Below are 23,228 nucleotides of genomic sequence, written 5' to 3'. Positions count from 1 at the left end.
TCAAGAGTTGGCTCGACCCTTAATAGATGTTGGAGATCCGCTATGGATGAATTTGGATGTGGGGAGTGAACGGACAACCACCACCCCCCCCCCCACCCCCATCCATTCTCTATGTACCGCTCTCTGTCTCTCTTTCTCTGTCTCTCTCTCTCTGTCTCTCTAACTCACTCTCTCTCTACCTCTCTCTCTCTCTGTTCTTTTTATCCTCAGCACATATCAAATCATTCATTTGACGCGGGAGTGGGCAGTTCAAATATGGCGTGTCGTGGCGAGTCTTCAAAAGAGGTTTGCAACATTCGAAGACGTCTTCAATCTTTCCCTGCGTTCTTTCTTTCCCCTCGACATTTCTCTCCCGCTCCCTCTCGCTCTCGCTCCCTCTCTCCGTCTGCGGTAGATACGGCAGGGGCCGGGTACAGTACTGCGGCTGCTTGTTATTCCACTGTCGGGTGGAGGGAAATGTGCATGGGAGAGGAAGCGTCTCCACGAGAACGCAGCCAGACGCTGAATAGGTTTGACATCGCCCTTCAGGTCCGACGGGAGAACGCCTAAATTAAGTTGTTTAAGATTCAGCAGTTCAATTTGAGGGGAGGTCAAGGAGCAGAGTAAAGCTTAGTCACCAGGGAGCCAGGCTCCATCCTAGATAAGGGAGAATTGGAGTCAAATTGTCGGTCAGACACGGATGGAGAGACTTGATTTATTCCTTAAATATCGCTGCAGGAATACTTGTTGTTATCAGGCCAATAAAGGTAGAGAAAGCAAATCTAATAAAAGCCAAAAGGCGATGAACACATGATTGCTTCCTGTCAAAGAAGTAAAATAAAATTGTGTTCGGTTTTCGATTGCTCGTTTTGGATCTTTGCAGTATCCGTGGTTTCTCTTGTTCTGGTAATAGACTGCAGTGTCCTTTGAAGTTGCTATGCCCCCTACTTTGACCTCCTGGTAGTTTTGGTCTCCTAGCCAAACCCTGGGCTTGAGGAAGCTTGGCTAGCTGATGCTAGCTGTCCCAGGCAGGTGTGTAAGAGCATTAGCAGAGGCTAGCTGATGCTAGCTGTCCCAGGCAGGTGTGTAAGAGCATATTAGCAGAGGCTAGCTGATGCTAGCTGCCCCAGGCAGGTGTGTAAGAGCATATTAGCAGAGGCTAGCTGATGCTAGCTGTCCCAGGCAGGTGTGTAAGAGCATTTTAGCAGAGGCTTGCTGCAGCTAGCTGTGGCCAGGCAGGAAGGTTGTATTTTATGGATGAGCCTGATGTTGAGGGCTGTGTATGTTGCTTGACTTCTATTCAGACCGTTCCAGGAGAGTGAATCCTTGTCGTTCTGTGTGTTTGAGCTGTTTGGTTTGTCGGCTGTCACAAGCGGTTTGCTTCATGGCAGAGGGGAGGTGGGCGGAGGGGTAGACATGGTGGTTGGCCGGAGGGGACAGGCTGTGGGCTGCAGGCAACACGGCTGCAGCATGTAGCTTCTGCAGCTCTGTGCACCCCTACTCCCCCCCCCCCCCCCCCCCTCTCTCTCTCTCTCTCTCTCTCTCTCTCTCACAGACAGACATACAGACAGAAAACACAATTTAGACTCTGCAAACCAACCCTGCTTCGTTCTGTCGGCTGTTTTCTCTCCCGGTGAAAAATAAGTATAAGAAAAAAGTGCGTGGGCTGAACAGAGGGCTGCCATGGCAACCGGTATCTTACCTGCACCTGAATGCCAGGTGTGAAAGTAATGACCAGTAGTGATCTCTCTGGGGCAAAACACGAATACCCCAACACACCACCACACCTATAAAAACCTCCCCCTCCATTTTCTCCTCCATCTCCCTCCCTTCATCCCTCCCCTCATCCCTCCCCTCATCCCTCCACTCCTCCCTCCCCTAATCCTCATCCTTCTCCTCCTCCCTCCCCTCATCCCTCTCCTCCTCTGAGGCCGTTCTAATGGACGGAGAGATGAGCCGTGTGTCGGGCACGGCCCGCTCCTCTCTGCCCAGGGACATGGAGGATGTACTGGCCAAGCGCTCTCACATTCAGATGGCTAACATATGTCCTCTCTGTCCCTTGGCACTCTCTCTCTCTCTCTCACACACACACGCTCTGTCTCTCGTCCTTCTTCTGTTGAGTCTTTTCACCTGTCTGTCTCGTCTTTGTCCTCTCTCTATATATCTGCGTCCCTCCGTCTGCCCGCCCGACTAGCCTCCCTCTCCACTCCCCTTCCGTCTTCACTCCATCTCTGTTTTTCTATCCTCCTCCTCTCCTTTTTCCCTTCTGGGTCAGCTTGCCATTTTAAAATGGCACCTCTTGTCGGGGTTAAACCCACTCCACGGGTCCACAGAGTCGACTCGAGATCAAAACAACGAGCCAACAGACGCTTCAGACGCTTCAGACCCTTCCTCCTCCGAGTGACCCTCCCTCCCTCGTGTCCCGCCTTTCAGACGAGGCGGAGCTCGCCATTCGCCCCCGCGAGAGCCAGTCACGAGCTCGCTCCTCCCTCCCCTGGGGGGACGGGGACGGGGGGGAGGGGGGGACGGGAAAGGGAAAGACGCACTCAGCCATCTGCCCCCTCCGCCTGGCTCTTTGGTTCTTCACACACGTCTGTTGAACCATGTACCTTCGCCTCCTCATGCTCCCATATAGATCCCAGCTCAGAGAGCCACCAGGGTGGCGTGGAGGATATCGGTCATCATTTGTACTTGGTTGATGTCATGGGTGGGATTCCGCGAGGACATAATTGGGTAGAGAGCTGGGTGGGACAGGGAGGGGAACTAGGAAGGGGGGGACTCTCGTCAGGGTTGCCACGCAGACACCCACACACACCTAGACTGATCATCCTTCGCAGTGTTGGCGATCCATAGTGGAGTGTGTGCTCAACGATTTCCTGCCAGATTTTTAATGTATCTATAGGACAGGTCGATGTCTTGCTGGGAAGAATTCTATATTTTCGCGTGATGAACTACTTAATCATCTCCGTCGGTGCCTTGCGTGAGAAAATCCATATCCATTTTCTCTTTGTCTTTCATTGGCCACTGCTTTTCGAGTCATCCGAGAGTGATTGAGAGAGAGAGAGAAAGAGAGAGAGAGAGAGAGTGAGAGAGACAGAAAATAAGAGTGTACTGTATGTCTGTGTGAGAGAAAAAGAGTGTGTGTGACAGAGAGAGAAAGCGAGAGATGGAAAGAAAGGGGATTGCAGATTAATGGGTGTGCTTCATACTTTGATACTAATTAAAGCTCTGTGAGTCTAATTTACTAGTTCATTACCCCTCCCAGGGGTAGAGATATGTGGGCGTTCAGCCCGATCATTCTCCAAAGAGTGAGCAGGGTTCCCAACACTTCCAGGACTCTTATGCTAGGGTCCGTCCTGCTCTCATCCCCCCTCCTCCGTTCCCTTTCCCCTCCCTCTCTCGCTTTGGTGTTTCCACCTCCCGCTCTCTCTCTCTCTCTCTCTCTCTCTCTCTCTCTCTCTCTCTCTCTCTCTCGCACGCACACACCCTTCTTTCTCTCGTTCCATTCCAGTATCTATTTCACCCACCTCTCCTCTCCGTTTCCCTGCCAAATCCTTTATCTGTCTCCACCATGTTGGGTTTGTCAGTGAGGGGACATGGAACCACGTTCTGTCTACATATTTATCCAGGGGAAGGCAAACACCAAATGGATCTGAAATGAATTTGGAGCTGGCAGGGGGACTTGCTATTTTTACTGTTAGAGTGAGTGTGTGTGTGCGTTCGTGAGGGTGTGTACATGTGTGCGTTGTGTATGGACTTGCGTGTATGGGCATGTGCGGGTGTGTGTGCGTGCGTTTGCGTGTGTCACCTCCATATGGAGGATCAGATAAGAATGACACGCTCCCTGCCACAGCTGAAGTGGGCCTTGATTCACTGTGCAATATGTCTGTGCAGATGTCAGTGTCTGTGCGTAGCGCACCGCCATTAATCCCTGCTGAAACCTTGTCGCTAGCTAGCTAGCTGCTGATAAAGACTTGCAAGGGTATAACCATGCATGAGAACTTAGATCTTCCTTCCTACGGTCCAGGAAGTCCCTCCATTTTTTTCATGAGTTACTCTCAATTAATGCTATTCATGCATAGAACATTAATTACTCTCTCTCTCTCTTTTTCTCTCTCCCTCTCTCTCTCATCCTCTTAATGTCTCAGACCGAATCAGTAATCGAAGATGATTCATCACACAGTGTGGTTGTCTGTGTGGTTCAGCCAGCCACTCCAACACCAGACCAGGGTTTGTTTTGGAGGGGTGGTGGTGGGGGGAGGGGGGATGGGGTGGCGGGGGGTCAAGCTGGGGGTGACAAGCTGGGGGGGGTCACAGCTGGGGGTGTCGGCAGTAGTGTGATGATACTGAGATGTGCTCATTAGCTTTAAAACAGTGGAGGAGGAGATCAATTAGCCAGGCTTGGGTGCTGATGTCAATGAGTGATCTGCAAATGGGAGGCCATTGATCGGGCTTTATGCTGCACTGTAGAATTCTGAACAGTGAAACTCGGCAGAGGCGAAGACACCAGTGGCCCTTGTGGGTCCGTCTAACTCCACTCAACGACTTCTCCTTGCTACGCTGTACACAAGCTTTGTCCGGTCGATCGCGAACCCCTCACTGCCAAGACGGCGTAGCTACTGGGTGTGTTTCTGCGGGAGACAAATTTCACATCAGATTTGACCAGCGCAACAATAAAGTTTCACTCTTTTCTGTGCTCTCCACAATAAAAGTTCATAGTGCTGCATTTTTGTTAGCGTCGAGACCAGTTGATACTTTGATACTTTTTATTTACATTCAATTGCGGATTTTGGCTGCTGTCTTAATTCCAGCTATAGTCCTGAGCAGCTAGGTGAAATCTGGCTCAGTCAGCCCACTCTGGGGGATAAAACTTCCGGAACAAAAGTCTTTGATGAGCAATTAGCATACTGTTATACTTTCTCAATTGGCTTCATTCTTTATAAGCCAACGCTGACAGCATTCGCTCGCTTCTCTTCTCCGTAACCCCTCGCTGTTGTGGAACGCCAGGGGAACGTCTTGTTTGTTTTTTGTTTTCGCCGCTAGTACGAACGCAACTGTAGAAGAGATTAGAAGATAGCATGTCTCCATTTCTATTTTGGCTTGTTTTATCTTTGTATCTCGTTTTGGTGGATTTTTTTCTTCTTCTTTGCAGCAGGAGATATTGATATAAAAATCACCTTTGGGTGTTTCCCTGCTTTGGTTTACTAACGCATCAGTCTCCACCGTGAGGAGGTACGCTCCTCTTTCAACCTTCTCGACTCACATTCATCTTCTCTTTCGCTTAGAGGGCTTTTCTTGTAAGTGTGGCGACAGGGTTTAAACTTTCGCTTTGATCAGTTGTGATTCTGTGGTACTTTGGATGATGGATACAATTTCCGTCTGCTGGAGAGTATAATGGGTCACTTGTAGTCATCCATTTTTCATCCCACAACTATCACAGAGGCACTGCACTATGTAGGGCAGTCTGGTGTTTTCACTCATCTGTGGATTATAGAAGGAAACACCCCATCTGTTTAGTGTTTGGATTTGCCTACTAAACAATATTCAGAAATATTTTTCTTTTTTACTTTACTGGTTTTAATCGTGCTGAATAACGGATTTCTGTAAAGATCGAAAACATTTGCGATTCATTTTCCCTTTATTGAGGTTCATAATATTAGCGAAGATGATCTGTCAAATTACACAACTTCTAAGGCTCAGTGGCATTTAACTCTCATGCGTCTTTTCTTAAAAAAAGAATCCATTCCTCTTCCTCTTTGAGGAAAGGCCATATCAGCAGTCCTACAGGGGTTCCCTTGGTAACAGTTAATTTCTGTGAGTCACTATGGGATGTACACAGTGCTGTGGAGATGAAATATTGATTAAAAGCTAAATGTGTAATTTGTATCTCTGTATCAAAGGCATCTGTGGCACACACTGCAAGCAAAGAGAGAGAGAGAGGGAGAAAGAAAGAAAGAATGAAAGAAAGAAAGAGGCCGACAGACAGACAGACAGACATGTAGATTAACAGGAACAGACAGGTAGGGAGGCAGGGAGATAGACAGATGGACAGAGACAGACATGCAGACAGTCAGCCACATAGAAAGACGGGCACAGGACAGACAGACAGACAGAGAGACAGACATACTGGCAGGGTGAGGATTGGTAGAACAGATAAGGAGAGCTGATGTCTGATTCTGCTGACAAGCTGTTGGAGGGCCAAGGACGCTGAGGATGTTGGAGAGCTGTCGTCTGGGAACGTGGGGGGAACGCGGAGCGCACTGCGGCCCCCCCACCCCCCCCACCCCCTCTGTACTTTCATCCCAGCCGCATGGTAATGCGACGCTTTGAAATTGAAATGATTTGAAAATAGAAATATGGGCGCCAATGATCCCGTTTGCTGTCCCATTGCTGCTTTGAACATCCAACCCCCCTCCCATCCCACCCCCCCTCCCATCCCGCTTCCCCCCTCCCATGCCCCCCCCTTATACACACACACACTGGTGGGGGCCAGGCTCAGTGACTTGCTCTGGACCGTGTCAGCAAGATGCAGCGCAAGCCCCAGCGGTCCCTCTGGTGTCAGAACCTCGCAGATCAAGCGCTCTCTCACACACACACACCCGCACACAAATACACACACACACGCAGACAAATACACACACATTCGAAAAGAGAGAGAGACACACGTGCACCTCTGATGATCTCGATACCCAGACACAGGTGTCAACATGCAACAGAGATCTGTACAGAAGTCACCGTGAGCTGTCGCAGGAGAGAGGGAGAGAGTGATGTCCTCTGAGGAGTGAGGGAGGGAGGGATCATCAGAGGTCCAGAGAGTGGAAGACAACAGCGGCTGAGACCGAGAGAGAGAGACAAAAGACAGATAAGAGAAGGCCAGGGACACTCAAAAAGCTTTGAGTTCAATCCCTAGGAACCGCCTCCTCCACATGAAAGACCTCGGGTTGTGAGCAAAGGAAACCGACAGCAATTTGTGCGGGCTGCATATGTGTAGCTGTCAGATACAGAAAGAATATGTGAGAGGATCATGCAGAAAGTCATATTAATGTTGAATAAATGATGGGGCTCAAAGGAGGCTGTGTTTTGAGCTTCCCTTTGGGTGGATTGATTGAATGGTTTTAGCGTAGTGTTGATGGCTCTTGTTTTATCCGGAGCAGGCCATATGACGAGACCTTGCACCAGCAGTCCTATCCACGGCCGTCGCTGCCTCTCCCTGTGATTCTCACTGATGTCCTGCTTGATCCTTCAAAGACACAACCAACCCATGCAGACTCAGACTGTTTGCGAAAGGAACATGTATTCTGTTAAATCTGAACTTGCAAGGCTGGAATATACATATATATATATATATATATATATATTTGTGTGTGTGTATGCTAAGTTTGGAAACTTTTTTGATTCCTAATAAGAGGGAAACACTTGACAGTGTGGAGGGTTGAAATGTCCTCAGTTTTTGAGTTTGATCCTCAACAGATTCGCCCCTCACCCCCCAGGCCCCCGCCGGCCCTCACACAGTGCGATCCACTGCCCAGCTTCGCCCTCAACAGGAAGAGAGCTCATTATCTTCCCTGCCATTTTCTGTGTCTCTTTGTTACCACAGTGACAGCTGGCATAATGAAACACTCTTGTGTGGACACACACGTAGCCACCCACACAAACGTAGCCACACACACACTCACACACACGTACACACACGCACACATGCACATGCACATACATGGTAAGGTAGTTAGCCTCTACCCTTGGTCTGCATTGTTCCATTGGCTCCTGTCCCTGTCACAAGCTTTAATGAGCTCTGATTTGGCCTTCACATGAAGTGAAGCTGACATTTCTGACTCCTCGGGGAGGCGGGGCGGGGTGGGGGGAGGGGTAAGCGCACACCCGCTCACGCCCCTAGCTGCTTCATTGACTATTGATATTTGGGAAGCATCGTCCGAGTGGAGGCTCCATGTCACAATGAGGTATTGGAATGTCAAGCATTTTGCTGAAATGTAATATTTATGAAGGCTTCCTGCTGTTACAATTTCCAAATTAGTCGCACAGTATGACGGAATCCCTGCACACACACACACACACACACACAAAGGAACACACACCTAGCGTGTGTGTCAGGGCCACGGATGCACGGGTAAAATATATCCGATAAATATAAGTTGGTGCATGTGCCATGTTCGAGTCTCATTCATTAGGTTAAAAAAACATGGAGCAGTGGTGGCGGAACTTGATGAAATATTCATGCCGTCGTATTCATGCCGAATTATTTCTGCGAGGGGGGTAAAATAAGAAAGCAGTCTTTGATGCTGATCTTTACTCTGCATCTTCGCTCCGCTGACATCAGGCCAGAGAGGTATAGGAAAAGAGACCGTCAGTACAGCTTTACTGAAGAGGTTTACTCCCAAGGCTGCACCTCAATTATTAACACCCCACCAAAACACAGCTTGCAGGTGGGAAAGGGTTAGTCTTCTGGGGTCCGGGGGGGAATTTCAAGTCATCCGGCATGGTTTGAAGTCCCGAAATACCGTGCTAATGCTGTCTTCCAGGAAATCAGTTCCCTGGGTTAGAATCCCGCCAGTTAGCAGAGATTAACCCTCGTTAAACAACGTCGGAAAAGCTTTGCCTGAGGACGGGAGACGACCGGGTGTCTGAAGACACCGCCTGGTAAAAATAGAAGCGACGCCGAACTCCCCAGGGACCACCTCCAGTGTGTCGTGGGTAAATCGGTGGTAATTGTCCCTGTCGTCGAGCAAAACGTCGGAGACGCAAGCGCCGCCTCCTCCCTCTTGCAGTCTCGTCCACGCGCCGCAAGTCAAGGATGTTCCCTCTCCGGCTGTCAGTGGGGCCGGGGAGCGGAGCGTGGATGACAGGGCAGTGCTGGGTCAGACCGGAGGAGCAGGACAGCCGTGTGTTTAGAAGGGGGCTGATCGCTACCATATACCGTACAGTCGGGGACAGCCTCAGGCCTCAGGCCTCTGGCTGGGGCTAGCTCGCATGTGCGGGTGGAAACTCATGGTTCTTTCCAAAGGTCCTTCTCTGCTGAACTAACTGACCACACTCTTACAGAGTCTCAGTAGACCTTGTTCCCGAAGTGTACACACAACCTCACTTGCTGTGTGAACTGCTTTGGTTGTGTACTGCGATAGAGGTTGTAGTTTCTTTCCCGCGTGTTATGTTTTTGTGGAGCGTATTTACTTTCGGGTTTAGGTTGCTTGTTGGTGCGGATCTGTGGGTAACTGTAAAGTCCTTTGTGACATTACTTGTAGATATGTTCCTGGTTACCGAGTACTGCATGTATCTGGGTGGGTAGCTGAGCAATCTGCCATCTCCCAGGAACACAGCTCACTTCCTCAACAGGTATGATAAATGCAGACTTCACATATCTTGGCTGACATCAGTGAGCACAGCGAGGCGTAGCCCTGCCCCAGCCAGACACGTCACGGCTGGGCTTAGTGCGTGCTGTCTCGTCAGTGGCTTTTCGTAACAGTTAATCCAGATTATTATGATTCTGTGTCATGTTTCGTTTGTGCTCCCCCAATCCAAAGATTAGGCCCCTCCTTGCTTTTAAATGAGATAGTGTGAGGTTGAACTCTGCTGTATCTCTATAATGCCACCAATATTTCAGAGAGGACTTTCATGATATGGAATCTGAGGTGCCTTCTGGAATAAAGACATGATATTTCAGAGGGGCACGCACCTCAAAGCAGTTTGAAGTCTGTGATGAACGTAATACATCCCACATGACAAACATGAATGTGGCAGGAGATAAAGAAAGGATACAAGCCGACTTTTCTACTCCACCTCAAACAGAGTTACAAATTACCATGCGTGTATGGGTGTGCCCAGTTAAATATTTAATGCCACATACTGCATTAACTACAGTTATGTAATGGTTATGAACTTTGAAACTCTGGAAACCAACTCCACACAGGCAATTGACTACAGACACCAACAGTAGTTTGTATGAATGCTACAACCTGTGCAGTATACAGTATCATTGCAGGCTGGGCATATACCTGGCTCTTGGATTCTATAAGACCTTATAGTTTTTCATGATTGATTGTGTTGGTCAGTTGTGTGTGCGTACGTGGGTGTCTCCATGGTGAATCGGCAATCGATAAAGTTCCACGCGCTAACGAGCTCGTTTGACCATCGAGCCGGTGGATATAGAACACCCTGAGACCGCTTGAATAGAAGCAACATGAACAACTTAGTGAGCACTCGGTTAAGTTAACCTGACGCAGCAACTGCTTTCCAACCCTGAATGTATTTGTGACGGGCTTCTAAGAGAGCGAAACAAACAAACCCCCAAATAGTTGCAACTCGATTTCTAGGTTGAGAGGGGTGTTTATTTTTGCTGCAAATACAATAAGCAAATTGTGAGGCTAGTTGGTCTCAAGTTTGCTCTTTTGAATGAGCAAGACGGAAAGACGGCTGCAAATGGGGGCCTTGTTATACACTCCCTCAAAGGCTGATTGCAATCATTTTTCATTCATGTTGTAAAATAAAGAGGAAGTACGACTAATGTTCGACAGTTGTTGCATCACAATAAGAAAACCTGTTTGTCTCAAATACATCCGGTTCCCTGTGACACCTGGTCTAAATCTCACAGAGCTCTCGTAATTATGAGAATATCACCCATGGTTGCTGATTACTTTACATCAGACTTTTCCTTGTTTGTCTAAGTAAGTGGGTGTGGGGGTGGGGGTGAGGGTTTCGGGGGTGGTGGTGAGGGTGAAGGTGACACTGACAGACAGGCACACAGACAGACAGACAGACAGACAGACAGACGGGTAACACTGTGTGATGCTGACTGCCTGACAGACAGGTGACAGCAACAGTGTTGCTGGCAGACAGACAGACAGCTGTCGTGGATGATATGAGTCTTCATGTCCTTCACTCGGTCATCATCTCACAGTAACAGATAGAGCCCTGGTGTCTCTCTCTCGCTCTCTCTCTCTCTCTCTCATCCACATTCTCGCGCTGTCGCTTCTTTTCATCCATCTCCCGTTCCGTCGATATTGTTTGTCCCTTCATATCTGTAGTCATGGCGATTGATTTTGCATACAACACAGTGGTTCGAAAGACCTCCAGTGGCAAGAACGCCTTGTGCCATTCTCACTTATTCCGCACTGAGTAGATCAGTGGAGGTCTGCTGAATAAACGGGGATGCCGCATTCAGCGCAGTCTTCCCTTGGTGGGAGTTAGATCTGAAGATATTGAATTTGATTCATTTGTGACCCATGGATCGATAATGGACATAAAAAAAATGTCCAAGTCCTTTTCAAATGACGTGAAAAAGGAAGGCGCTGATGGGACTTTAGTGTGCTGTGGAATGGTTGTATTTAGTAATCTTATTTTATGAAGTCGATTCAAGCTTATTTTAATCCTGGAGACTGAAACTTAGGAGCTGTGGTGGTTTGTTCCTGTAGGCACGACACAAAGCACTATATTCTTCCCTTACTGTCTCTTCATCCCCTGGTCTCTGGATTTGCCTGAAGGAAGTGTGAGTGTGTGTGTGTGTGTGTGTGTGTGTGTCTGTGCCTGGTTGTCCCTAAAGCACCACCCTGTGTGTCTGCATGTGCATTAGAATGAGGGAGAGAGAAAGAGAGAGAATGAGAGCAATGCAGAAAGACATAGAAAAATAGAGTGTAAAACAAAGAGAGCTATTAAAAAAGAATGCATGCATGTCCACTGTCGATTGTTGTGGGAGTGTTTGTGTGTACAACACAGAATGTAACAATTATATTCTATGTACAGTCCATATAACTGAAATGTGTGGAAATTATGCGCTGCAGCCAGTGACCTATTCCCCTGCCTCATTATTTTGCAAGTCTGAACAAAATTAAACAATTAACCTCTTGGTGTGTTTCCGAACAGTTGTGTTTATCTTGAATTCAGGCTCTGGGATTCTAAGTAGAATTAAATTCCTACTTTTACCTTTCAAATACTCCTGCTCTGCTGTCTATTTTATTCTCTCTCAAATTGTTCTGTTTTTATCCATCTATCTCTGTTTCTCTCCTTCTGTCTTACTTTCTTTCGTTCTTTCTTTCTTTCTTTCCTCTCTCTCTCTCTCTCTCTCTCTCTCTCTCTCTCTCTCTCTCTCTCTCTCTCTCTCTCTCTCTCTCTCTCTCTCTCTCCGATCTATCTCTCCTTCTCTCCTTCTGTCTTACTTTCTTTCGTTCTTTCTTTCTTTCGTTCTTTCTTTCTTCTCTCTCTCTCTCTCTCTCTCTCTCTCTCTCTCTCTCTCTCTCACTCCCGATCTATCTCTCCTTCTCTCCTTCTGTCTTACTTTCTTTCTTTCGTTCTTTCTTTCTTTCGTTCTTTCTTTCTTCCCTCTCTCTCTCTCTCTCTCTCTCTCTCTCTCTCTCTCTCTCTCTCTCTCTCTCTCCCCGTCTATCTCTGTTTCTCTCCTTACCACCCCCCGCCTCCTCCCTCAACCCCCCCTGTCCGTCAGTCTGTTTGACCCCCCGCCCCCATGGCTGACTCAGCCCTGAGTATTCTGCCCATGCTCCGTTATTCTGCCCATGCTCCGTTGTGGTCTAGCTACTCACTGGAACATAATGTAACACTCCGCCCCCACAAAACCTACTCTACCGTTCGTCTCCACACATGCTGCGTGAAAATAAGGCACAGGGATTGGTCACTGGCAATGCTGCCCATGAATATTCTCCTCCACATTAAATACTGTGACGTGACTTTTGTGACTTTATGACTGAGTTTATTTTAGCATTTTCGGTTGAAGGGATTTTGATTACAATTGGTGTTCGGTTGTATTTACTGACATCCCATTTCTTGTCTTACTGAACTTAACCTGAGGGTTGATTTGGTATTCAGTCTTAGACCTTGACTCTGACAAGGTTCAACCACAACGCTTGCGGGGGAAATCGTGTTTTTCCTCAATTTTTGAAATATTTCCTCTTTTCTTGCTCTTTTGCTTAGGAACATGATCCCTGCATACGATGTCATAGCATAGCCACAAAGGCCCTGACAGGCATCTTAAAGCTAACGCTGTCTCCCTTTCCAGTCTGCCAACTGAGTATTTTTACCAAAGGGGAACGTTTATCATATCTTTGTGTCTTTTGAGAGCGTTTGGTTTCTTCTGAAGATATGTATGTTCTTGTGTGTGTATCTGTCTGCTCCATCTTCTTCCTTTTTGGTCCTAGGTCCTCTTACAAAGAAACAGAGTGATGATTTAGGTGATAGTGACCGGCCTGAGGATGAAGGTATTTTTTTGATGCCAAACTGATTTGCATGACAAGAAAAAAAAACTCTTTTTTTTTACCTCTTTGTTTTTCTTACATTTCTTGTCCTTTTTTTTGAAAGTGGAGATTTTCCGTTTTTTTTTCACTCTTGGTAATTTTTTGGCTGGATGTGTTTTGTCCTTTTTGGCTTGATGTTTTAAGAGTATGTTTACATGTCTCCTGTCATCTACGGCATTCTTAATAATGTTTAATAATCTAGCTAACGTAGGTTTTGCTTGAAATCTATTATTTTTCTGTTCTGTTTAGTTTTTACATGTTGCATCCCACCCACAAAAAAATATCGTAACTATTAACCCTTTGTCAGATCTTAACACATATTTTGCATGTTTTTTTTCAACTCGTCTCCTTTTTCAAAAAAAGAACTATTTCAACCCGATATATAATACATTTAAATCTATACTAACAGCTAGTCAACATCCGCTGAGTCAGAACCGCTGCGTTTCTTACATGAATAGGCTACATGTTCCTGGATTCGAAATAAATATCGATCGCATCGATTCCCTGAAGGATCAAGTCCATTTCAATCAATATTTTACTTTCTTTCCAGAGTGCTATGGCACAACACTAACAACCAAGGGATTAGTATCAACAAAGAAATGTGCAATAGCGAGACCAAGCAGCCCAATATAAACCTGGGATAACATTTATTTCTTTATTTAAGCCCTAAATTAAGTCATCCCCCACAAAAAAAGAACTTTTCTGCCTGTTGACAGAGCTACAGTCTTGATAGGGCAGAGCTCCTGTATAATCTCCAGGAAGAGACAGCAATTACACCAACCTAAACTCTAGAATACGACAGCTATCTTTGATCTGCTGCACGCCGTATCTTGAGTGCGCACATACACACACACACACACTCACACACACACACACACACACACAAGGACACACACACGCACACACACATTAAAAGATTAGAGAAAGAAACACACACGGATGCAGTGAAATCCCAGCCAGCCTCAAGTATTAACTAGATAAAGAATCCGGGGGCAGGGAACTAATCCTCTTTAATATAGAAGACAATATGCTGCGAGGCAGCATATACACTGAGGCCTGTCACTGAAATGTCCCCAGGCCCAATCGGCTGCTTGTCTCCGCAGCTGTCTTCAAATGCTAAACGCTGACCCCGTGTCGACTCTGGAGACCAGGAAGAAACATCTTTACTCCGCTGAGGACATCTGGGATTTTATAATTCCTTTATTCCTCCGACATTCGGATGCATGGAATCCTTCGGAGGCTCCAGTCTGATCAGTTGAGTTGTGATCTGGGTGGGGGTGGGGGAGGAGTGGGTTAAGACTATGGCAATGGTTGGTATGGAGACAATGTGCTGGTTTTGTAGGATCATCCAAGCCAGTGAAGAATGGGCTCCATATCGGGTTCAGTAGATCAATGAAAAAGAGATCCCTTGCTGCCACGACTCACCTGTTTGGGAATCAACTCCCTCACCCAGAAGTCTGTCTCCAACGGCCTTCCCATGAGCACTGTGCTCCCCTACGTCACATGATCACTCTACCTCCAACTTGCTGCTTTGTTGGAGGTAAACAACGCCCCGTAACCTTCCCAGGGCTTAATCAGCGGAGCTCTCTACCCTGTGCTCCCCTACGTCACATGATCACTCTACCTCCAACTTGCTGCTTTGTTGGAGGTAAACAACGCCCCGTAACCTTCCCAGGGCTTAATCAGCGGAGCTCTCTACCCTGTGCTCCCCTACGTCACATGATCACTCTACCTCCAACTTGCTGCTTTGTTGGAGGTAAACAACGCCCCGTAACCTTCCCAGGGCTTAATCAGCGGAGCTCTCTACCCTGTGCTCCCCTACGTCACATGATCACTCTACCTCCAACTTGCTGCTTTGTTGGAGGTAAACAACGCCCCGTAACCTTCCCAGGGCTTAATCAGCGGAGCTCTCTACCCTGTGCTCCCCAACAAAAAGCATAATTGTATTTACTGTCAGAAGTGGCACACGGCACGAACGGCCCTGATCCCGCTCATATTAGAAATGCTGTTTTCCAATCTTTTGACCTTTATTGTCGGAAGCTTCTGGAATCCTTCCAAAGAGGAATTATGTGCACATGCTCCGTGCGGCCTGCTGTGATGGAGGGAACAAAAGAGCCCCTCGCATAAAGGACAAGAGGAGGACTGTGATGCAATGAGAAAGCACACCGACACACACGAATGAACGCACACACACACAAACACACACACACCGAGCAGATGTGTGTTGCTTTAATCTCCTGTTGGTATTGGCAGAGACGAGAGATACGCATACTTTTCCCTTTAAACTCCCCTTTACACGCACACACAGGAACGCGCACACAGTCACACACACATTGACTTTCTCCACCTTTCCTTTCCTCTGAGAAGATACATTACGCACTCAAACATATTTTTAGTATATGCCCTTTCATGAGCATATACTATAGTATATGCCCGACTAATTGTACAGCATGTTGTCCTTAACAAGATACTTTTAAATCCTGTTATGACATTCGGAGAGAAAAGCTCAGGACTGTCTTGGGTTCCCTTTAGCATCTCTCACCGTTTCATTCTCTCCATCTTCTCTGCCTTTCTCTCTTATCATCTGCTGTCCTTCCATGACCCTATTCTCTTGTGTACAATCTCAAACACACACACAAACACACGCACACACACAAACACGCACAGCGAGAAGAAGCAGCCAGGCCTCTTCCATGACATGAGACTGATGGCGCCGTAAAAGGAGAAGGAGAAGATGAAAGAGATTCTAGCTTCCACCTCCGTCCTTGAGGACGCGACGCCCTCGCGGAAGGGTCCCGAATGCGGAGACGGGGAGCGAGGGAGGCAGCGAGAGGCGGGAGGAAGACGTCACGATAATGGGCGAGAGAGGGCGAGAGAGGGGGAGAGAGCGGGAGAGAGAGACGGCGCCGTTGACATCCGACGCTCTTTATGGAGACATCGTCCTCCCCCAAAGAAAACACGACACTAATTGATATGCACATCCATTAGACCCCTCCCACAAGCCTCCTCAGACACTCCAGCCCGGCCAGACAAGTCCTCATCACCCCCTCAGAGCACCGAGGATAAGCACGCACCCATCGAGAGAGATGAGGCCTGGCCGTGTCTATTTAGAGAGACCGTTTCTCTGAACCAGACGCCACAAGGACTATTTGGACATGATTCCTTTCTCTCGCTGGGTAATTCGTTCTTCCCTAAGAAGCGCGATCTCCGGCTAGTTGTCGCCTGAATATCGATACAGGATGGAGGAGCTCATCTAGCTGGATATCGAGTATAGCTTTAATGAAACATCTGTCTTATCCATGGGGGGGGGGGGGGGGATTTAAGTCAACACAAGCACACTCACACACTCTCACTCACACACACTCACACACAAGCACACACACTCACACACACACACTCACACACTCTCACTCACACACACACTCACACACACTCACACACACTCACACACACTGTCACTCACTCACACACACTCGCGCACACACACTCACAGTCCTCCTTAAGCGCCAGGCCCGGATGTGGGTATGGTGACTTGTTTAGGAAAGGGAGCGAGCCTGCAGACTCTCCTTTAGGCCACAGGAAGTGAGGTCGTGGAGGCACTTAAATAAGTGGAAACAAATTCTAGGTCAGTATATAATGATAAGATTAGACTATCTTAACCTAACCCAACTTTTTTATTTTATCATGTTTACTTTTGTCTGCTCACACACACACACACACACGCACACACACCTCCTGTATATAGCTATAAAGCTAGACTGCGCTCGAGCCGTATATGGTAAATATAGTTGTTGATAGAGTTTGAGGCTTATTGACCATAACACTTTGCAGGCTGTGTTTTGTGTCTGTTTTAAATTGGTACTTGAGATTAAATTAAAACTTTTCCCTCTTCGATGATGTTTTCCATGAATACATCTAAGTTATGTTTCTTATTTATTGGATTTTCCGCACATCTATTAAGCCAAGCTCTCACACAGAGATTGAATGCCAGTTTGAATCACCGCTTTAACATTTGACAGTTCATTGGGGTAAAACATTTAAAAAATAAAATTAAACCGGAGTCCATCAAATCTCTTGTAAATTAAAAACAAGATTAAATTAGATTTTTCAATCACCGGAAACATGTCATAGTTGTCATGTAAGAAATGAGCGTTCTGACGTCTAAAGCTGAAAAATTGTCTTGAAATGAGGCAAAGTCAATGTGACAAAAGTAAATAAGAAATAAAGAAAAAGAGTGAGGGAAAAAAAAGAAAAGAAGAAAAAAACACCAAAGTGTCAACAATTCAAATTGCATCTCTAGCCGTCAGGTGGAGTTTGTCCTCTTATCAGTCTCCCCCCCTCCCCCCCCTCTCTCTCCCTCTTCCCCCCCCCCCCTCCCCTCTCTCTCCCTTCCCTCCCCCTCTCTCTCCCTCTCCCCCCCAGACATCCGAGAGAGCGGGAGCCCCAAACCCGTGATGGTGTTCATCCACGGCGGTTCCTACATGGAGGGCACGGCCAACCTGTTCGACGGCAGCATCCTCGCCAGCTACGGCAACGTCATCGTCATCACCGTCAACTACCGCCTGGGCGTGCTCGGTAAGGACCCCCCTCCGACCTCACTTCCTGTCTGCTCGTCTCCGCTGGGCGTGAGTGCGGCATGCCGGCGCCGAGTCACGGATCGCACCGCCGCCGCGCCCAAGCAGGCGTGTCCTCCGGGACGTGCTGCTGGACGCAGGGCGGAGGTGGCGAGGGGACTCGTAGGTCCGCTCGTCGTAGAATGTCTCACGCTGAAAACGTGACGGAGTGTTGATTTGAGGGAGGCCGTGACCCCCCCCCCGAGTGTGACGATTTCCTTTCCTTTGATGACGAGAGGATGATGGTGAGGATGGTGATGATGATTATGATGATGGTGATAATGGCGCAGATGACAATGGTGTTGATCGTGGAGATGATGATGGCGAGGATGAGGGTGACCGCAGCGAAGACATTCTCTTCTGATGTCTGCTTGTAATAAATGTTTACTGGTTTGCGAGTGTTGGCGGACCTTGGGTTGAGAAAAATCAGCTTTCGAACCGGTTGTGGTTTTGGTGACGACCTGTTCGGCCTGACCAGGTAAGTGTGGTACACAACTGTCCAGTCTGACTGGGGTCTGCAGTGGCTGCTGCCCAAGTTAGAAGATATCTCCTTGGGGTCCTACTGAGACTGAAGGCCTCAGGGCAGCACCGCAAGGAAGAAGGCGTTGTTGTGGATGAGGTTATGAGTTTTGTCTCGATTGGGATCCAGGTGGATAAGCTGATTTAACCTTTCAGAACTTGGGTGTGTGTGGCTGTGTGTTTGCACATGCATCTATGTCATGTGCACTTTCTGTTTTCATTTCACCGGTAAGCGTGTTCAAATCTCTTGAATCTCTGCCACGACATCACCCAGATCACCCTGGGAGCAGACTGTTAGAAAAGGGTCTTGGTGTCTGCAATGTCACCCTCTACTGTCAACCAGAGCTGCTAATTAACCTGCTAATTAGACAGCAAAGGAGTGGAAGAAGACCTCTATAGAAGTAGGAAGGTGTTAGCCTCCGTCGCTGGCGGTTTCCATTTTTACCCCTCTAATGATCATGCAATGCGTTATTATGGTGCACCTGTTTGCACCCTGCTGGGGTCTGCTGACTCTCTCCTCCGAGGGTTTACTTCTTGTTGGTTGGTGCGGTACACACACACACACACCCACCCACACACACGCACACACACACACACACACAGTCATTAGAGGCTTTGGATGTATGAAAGCCTACTGACTTCATTGGTTTGAATGTTACTGGAGCATGGCCCGGAGAGAAGACGGTGTGTGTGTGTGTGTGTGTGTGTGTGTGTGTGGGAGAGAGAGGTTGCTTGTCAGTGTGTGCATCGGAAATGTCTGCGTGTGCGTGACGCCCTCGGGTTTCGGGGTGTCTGTACAATACGTGCGTGTGTGTGTGTGTGTCTGTGTGTGCGGTGGACGTGCGTGCGAGGCCTCGACGTCTCCAGAAGCCGTAATGGAGAGTGGCGCTTTAAGCTGTCACAGAGTCATTATCAGAATGGTTGTGAATTTATGAGGCGAGTCATAGTCATCATCTTCTCTCACCTATGACGTCTCCAGCCCTGACCTGCTCTAGGAAGAGGTTCAGGACCCAGGCCCGCTGCTAAAGAGCCTGCTCCGCTCAACAGGCACACGCCAGCGCAGCGTGTGCCTTCTGGAACTCTACGTCAAGGTGATTGATTCAGTGCGTTCTGCCCAACTCCAAGCCCCTCCTCAACGTGCGTAGAACGCGGGCGATACGTCAAAAACAAACGATTGTTTTAAGATGCGCCCGGGGGGGTGTTGGCGCGCTTCTGGGTGGGCCTTGTTGCCGTGTGGGTCGGAGCGGGGGGGGTTTCAGGTGCTGCCCTGGTGATTGGGTGAACACTGTCTTCCTGTGTGTGTGTGTGTGTGTGTGTGTGTGTGAAGTGGGAGGAACTGGTGAGGCAGGATGCTGCTTACTGCCACTCGCTGTATTGGTAGAGATCACATCACGTGATTGGCTGTCCACAGAGCTCTTTCAATGGTATCATAAAGAGATGTCAATGTCATTTACATTGATTGGCTCGCCTACAGACCCAGAACCTCGGCATCAGCAACCGACATGTCGTCTTGCGGGAGACCAGCGCAGAGGGAATGCTGGGTAAACCAGCACAGACAAAGCGTGTCTAGAGAGCCGCACAGCAACCATGTCAACAACAGTTACCTCCAGAGGTCGTGCAGATAAACGTCTCCGGTGGAGGAACTCTGCGCCGGCTCCGCGGGGCAGATGGGACAACGTGTGGCGCACCAATGGAAGACTACATTACCCACGGTGCACCTGGAGCAGATGCAGCCAGCGTGGGTTTAATAGCATGCGAGGTGTTTTTCCCTTTCAGGAGCATTAGGCTTATTGTTTACTCTGTTGCCCCCCCTCCTGTCTCTCTGTTCTGTCCCTGTTCCTGAAATAATTAGGTTGGTTGCTGCTAGTTCACTCCATGTTGCTTTAATCATTGTGTGAGGGCCCACTGTTTAGGATTATTATTTTTCATGCTTATTAATTTCCCTCTCCCTGAAACAAATACCCCTGATAGTGGCTACCATTAGTTCCACACCCTGTCTCTCTCTCTAGCTTTCTCTCTCCCTTTCCTTCTCTCTCTCTTTCTTTATCCCTATCTCCCTTTCCTTCTCTCTCTCTTTCTTTATCCCTCTCTCCCTTTGTCTTCCTCGCTGGCCCGTACCTAGAGCCTCATGCTGGCTGTCAGTGCATACTGAACAAACAGCTCCAAGAGAGAGCCATGTAGAGGGTTAGACCTCTGGGCAATCAACACGCCATCTGTGGAGACGCTTGATTTGAACCTCCTAACAAGCCATTCTTCATGGCTGCCCCTTCCTAACATAACCCCCCCCCCCCCCGCAGAGTCGTGTTGCGGGCCAGGAGACACCGCTGAGAGTTGTGCAGATGGAGGTCTACAGTATGGTGTGACAGTGCAAAATATGATTTCGGAGCAACGGCAAGAAAACTCTATCAGCAATTTAGCATTTCTGTAAATGAAATGCTGCCTGTTCGGTATGTTCAACAGGGACAAAGATGAGAGCTGGCGATGAGCTGTTCCGGGGTTGTCAGACGTTTGGGCTTAAGGAGGGCTTGGGGTTTTCCAAGTTCCGCCGCTGACTAGAAGAGTCCAGAAGGCCTTCAAGGACAGCGTGGCTGTCATCCTGGAGATCCACCATCCAGACCCTCACCGCCATGACGCCATGACGTCAGCGTAGATTAGATCTGGGCTGAGCGAGAGTGCACCAGATGTCCTTCTGGCGGCCGGGACATGTCTGTCTCTCTTCCCTGACATCCATCCACTGTTCTCTAGGGTGCGTGTTTGTAGTATGTGTGTGTGTACCGTGTGTGTGTGTGTGATCTAGGTCTTCCTTGTTCTCCCCAGCCATGCTGTTTCCATTAGTCTGAAGCCAGCAGGAGACCACCCTCTCAACTGTCCTATCACAACTATTTACTGACCTTGGACCTCCAGGTGTGTGTGTGTGTGTGCCATGGAGTCATTTCATCGTAGATTTGATCTGTTTCCGCGGGTGTGTGCACACCATCTACGTGCGTACGTTTGCGCAAGTATACGCGTAAGCGGGTGTTTTGTGTTTGTCTGTGCATATCTGTGCTTGTATGCTATCTATGTGAGTGTGTGTGTGTGTACATGAGTGTGTTTGTGTGTGCAGCCTTATCCATCCCGCCTGCTCCGTAGCATCCATTTTGTCGGCAGGCAGGAGGTGCTGTAAGCTGTTGAGTGAGGGGGGGTGGGGGGGATGGGCGGGGGGGGGGTCGGGGAGAGTGGCCGGGGGGGTTGCGGGAGGGCAGATGGATGGATGGACGTTGTGCACACACATCCGTCACCGTCACGGCGCCAGGGATTATCTCGCCGGTCGCCACTGCTCCTGGGGCGCGTGTGTGTGTGTGAGCATGCGCGGGCGCGCGCGCGAGTGTGTGTGTTCAGCGTAAACCCACTGATGGGGCGGTTGCGGATCAAGGTTTTCGCCGGGATGAGGAAGAGAGACGCCTGTGTGTGTGTGTGTTGTGTGTGTGTGGGGCGTCCACCCCTCGTTGCTGGGGGAAAACAGATGGACATGTTTAACACCTTGGAAACGAGGCGTGTTGGAGGATCAAAGCCAGGGAGGGAGAGCGCGTGTGGACAGCACAAGCTACCAGGGGCAGCTCAACATGCTACCGTGTACAACCGAGCACAGCCAAGCTCTGTGTGTGTGTGTGTGTGTGTGCGCGCTTCCGTGAGGGCGTTTGTGTCTACGTTTGGGGGGGTTGTGTCTTATGTTAGCAGCATGTGGTCTCGGGAGGTGATGGCGTGTGTGTGTGTGTGTGTGTGTGTGTGTGTGTGTGGTGGCGTGCATGCTAGAGAGCTCGTCGACACACTGCTAATCCACTCCACTCGCTCACTCTTGGACGTTGGGTCGTGGAGAACGTCCAAGCCTCGCGTTCCCTCTCCCGCCCAGCCTGAAGATGTGATGTGTCTGAGGGTGGAGGAACACTGGCTTCCTGTTCAGACGATGGGGGGGGGGGGGGGGGGGGGGGGGGGGGGGGGGGTAGCTACCCCATAGCCCAATGCCTTGTTGACCAGGCTCCATACGCTGTGAGCTGATTGGACGGTAGGGTGCTGGGTGACTGGCACACGCCATATTGGTAGAGGGCAGATAACCTGCGTCTGGCGGAGGCACGTGATTGTCTGACAGAGACAGGGGTCAGCGCCCTGTCTTCCGACGGGCTCTCTCACAGCAGATGGTCAGAGGAGGAAGAGGAGGGCGAGGAAGAATATGTGACATTTAGCGAACGGGCACCGCAATCACACAATCACAATTCTCTCTACCCCTTTCTATCATATAATTAAACTCTGCCTCCCCTCTCTCCCTTCTCCCTCCCCTGCCGGCTCCCCCCTTCCCTGCTTTCCTTCTCTATCTTTCTGTCCCCCTACCCCATTCCCTCTCTCTCCCTGCCTCCCGTCGCTCTCTTCCCCCCTTCCTCTCTCCATCCCTCTCTCTCCCTCCCTTCCTCTCTCGCTCTCTTCCCCCCTTCCTCCATCCCTGTCTCTCTGTGTTTATCAGACACTTGTCAGAGAGGGTTCTCTGATGGAGGTGTCGAGGCCAGTCGGTCTGTTCGGAGCTGCTGCTCCTGCAGCTGGGGCTGTTTCCTACAGGCACTCTCTCTCTTTGCATCTCCTCCTCACTCACTCTCTCTCTCTCCATCTCCTCCTCACTCACTCACTCACTCTCTCTCTCTCCATGTCCTCCTCACTCACTCTCTGTCTCTCCATGTCCTCCTCACTCACTCACTCTCTCTCTCTCCATCTCCTCCTCACTCACTCACTCTCTCTCTCTCTCTCTCTCTCTCTCTCTCTCTCTCTCTCTCTCTCTCTCTCTCTCTCTCCATCTCCTCCTCACACACTTCCTTGCCATCTCCTCTTCACATGTTTG

At 49.0% G+C, this 23,228-nt stretch overlaps 1 protein-coding gene across 4 annotated transcripts in view; it reads left to right on the top strand.

Annotated features, from left to right (window-relative positions):
• nlgn1 (neuroligin 1) overlaps positions 1–23,228 on the top strand; it is a 111,969-nt gene that overhangs the window by 28,336 nt on the left and 60,405 nt on the right. For 2 of the 4 annotated variants that reach the window (XM_067229589.1, XM_067229591.1), the window contains one exon: positions 17,655–17,807. In XM_067229589.1, the coding sequence (XP_067085690.1) occupies positions 17,655–17,807 (153 nt within the window). Of the gene's footprint in view, positions 1–6,999; positions 7,024–8,866; positions 8,879–13,136; positions 13,197–17,654; positions 17,808–23,228 lie in introns of all 4 variants that reach the window. The other 2 variants (XM_067229592.1, XM_067229590.1) reach the window with 2 other exon arrangements.

Source organism: Osmerus mordax, chromosome 26, assembly GCF_038355195.1.
Source record: "Osmerus mordax isolate fOsmMor3 chromosome 26, fOsmMor3.pri, whole genome shotgun sequence".
NCBI lineage: Eukaryota > Metazoa > Chordata > Actinopteri > Osmeriformes > Osmeridae > Osmerus > Osmerus mordax.
The sequence above is the reverse complement of the archived record's forward strand: the minus strand, read 5'-3'. Positions and strand labels throughout refer to the sequence as shown.